At 49.9% G+C, this 1,217-nt stretch overlaps 1 protein-coding gene across 1 annotated transcript; it reads right to left on the bottom strand.

Moving 5' to 3' along the window:
• Nucleotides 1-870: 870 nt before the first annotated feature.
• On the bottom strand, nucleotides 871-1,151 carry PTSG_12312 (uncharacterized protein; the record flags this gene model as incomplete). Its single annotated transcript, XM_004993906.1, has 2 exons — nucleotides 871-1,044; nucleotides 1,089-1,151. The coding sequence occupies 2 exons, from the start codon at nucleotides 1,149-1,151 to the stop codon at nucleotides 871-873; spliced, it is 237 nt and encodes a 78-aa protein (XP_004993963.1).
• Nucleotides 1,152-1,217: the final 66 nt, after the last annotated feature.

The following is a 1,217-nucleotide window of genomic DNA, read 5'->3' as shown; positions in this document are numbered from 1 at the left end:
GGCTGTGCGCATTTTTTCATGCCCGACACTGCATCGATTGTGTTGGCGGGATATTGAAGTGGATCTGTTTAAGAAATGGGGCCCGTGATACAAGCACTGCCTCTGGCAAAAAGGCTTCATGTAAGTTTCAAGAGCTTACGAAGAGGTGGAAAGACGCGCAGCCGCTTATTCTACGGTGTACGGAGAAGTCGGGCGGTGGGACATATGACGGAGACACGTGGGCGGAGAAGGTGAAGAAAAGCCCCGAGCTGGCAGGCTTTGCATGTAGTGGAGTACTGCTATTGTGGCAGTATTCCACCACAGGATTCGATGCGGGTTGGTTTAATCCGACGTCATCGATGATGTCAAAACGTTTAATAGATTAGCATGCATATCTTGTTGTAGAGCGGGAATAAAAGAGGCTAGCATTTCACCCGCTTGGCTACGAAGGCCATTTAAGCTTAAGGTTTGTAATGCTTTTGTAGTGATAAGGGAATCTTGTTGTGGCACTCCACAACACTCTCCCCTCGTTAAAAGGAAGAAGCTTAATGCTCAACCGAGCGAACGTAAGTCCTCGTCGCAGACGGTCACCGCGAAGACTATGAGTGTGGCGGTAACCTTTCTCAAGGAACCGCAGCGCACTCGTCATTCGCAAGGCAGTGTCAATAGAGGAGGACTCACGTCCGCATAGGGAGCTAAAGCTGAATGTCCGGTTCGGAACTTATAGTCCGGGTCGGACGGAAGTAAAGGAGGAGTAATCTCAACTCCTGACAAGGATTGTTTTTTCCTTGTGAAGGGCGGTGGATTTCAACCCAATCGCTACCAAGTGTTGTAGAGCGGGAATAAAAGAGGCTAGCATTTCACCCGCTTGGCTACGAAGGCCATATAAGCTTAAGGTTTGTAATGCTTTTGTAGTGATAAGGGAATCTTGTTGTGGCACTCCACAACAAGCGTCGTCACATCTGTCGTGAGAGAGACCGGATCGACGATAAGAACGGAGGTGGCAGAGCGTGGAACACAGTAGATGAGGCCATTCGCTGCCTGAGCACCGCCATACCACTTGTACTGGTCGGGAGGAAGGCCAGACAGGGTAGTGGTATCAGTAGCACTGGTTGCTGGATCAACAATAAGCACGGATCTTGCGAAATATGGAACGCCAAAAATGAGTCCATTCTCTGCAACCACACCGCTGAACCACTTAGCGCCACCGGAGCCAAGAGAGTGAATGCTTGTGGCAT

The sequence above is a fragment of the Salpingoeca rosetta genome (assembly GCF_000188695.1).
Source record: "Salpingoeca rosetta unplaced genomic scaffold supercont1.12, whole genome shotgun sequence".
NCBI lineage: Eukaryota > Choanoflagellata > Craspedida > Salpingoecidae > Salpingoeca > Salpingoeca rosetta.
The sequence above is the reverse complement of the archived record's forward strand: the minus strand, read 5'-3'. Positions and strand labels throughout refer to the sequence as shown.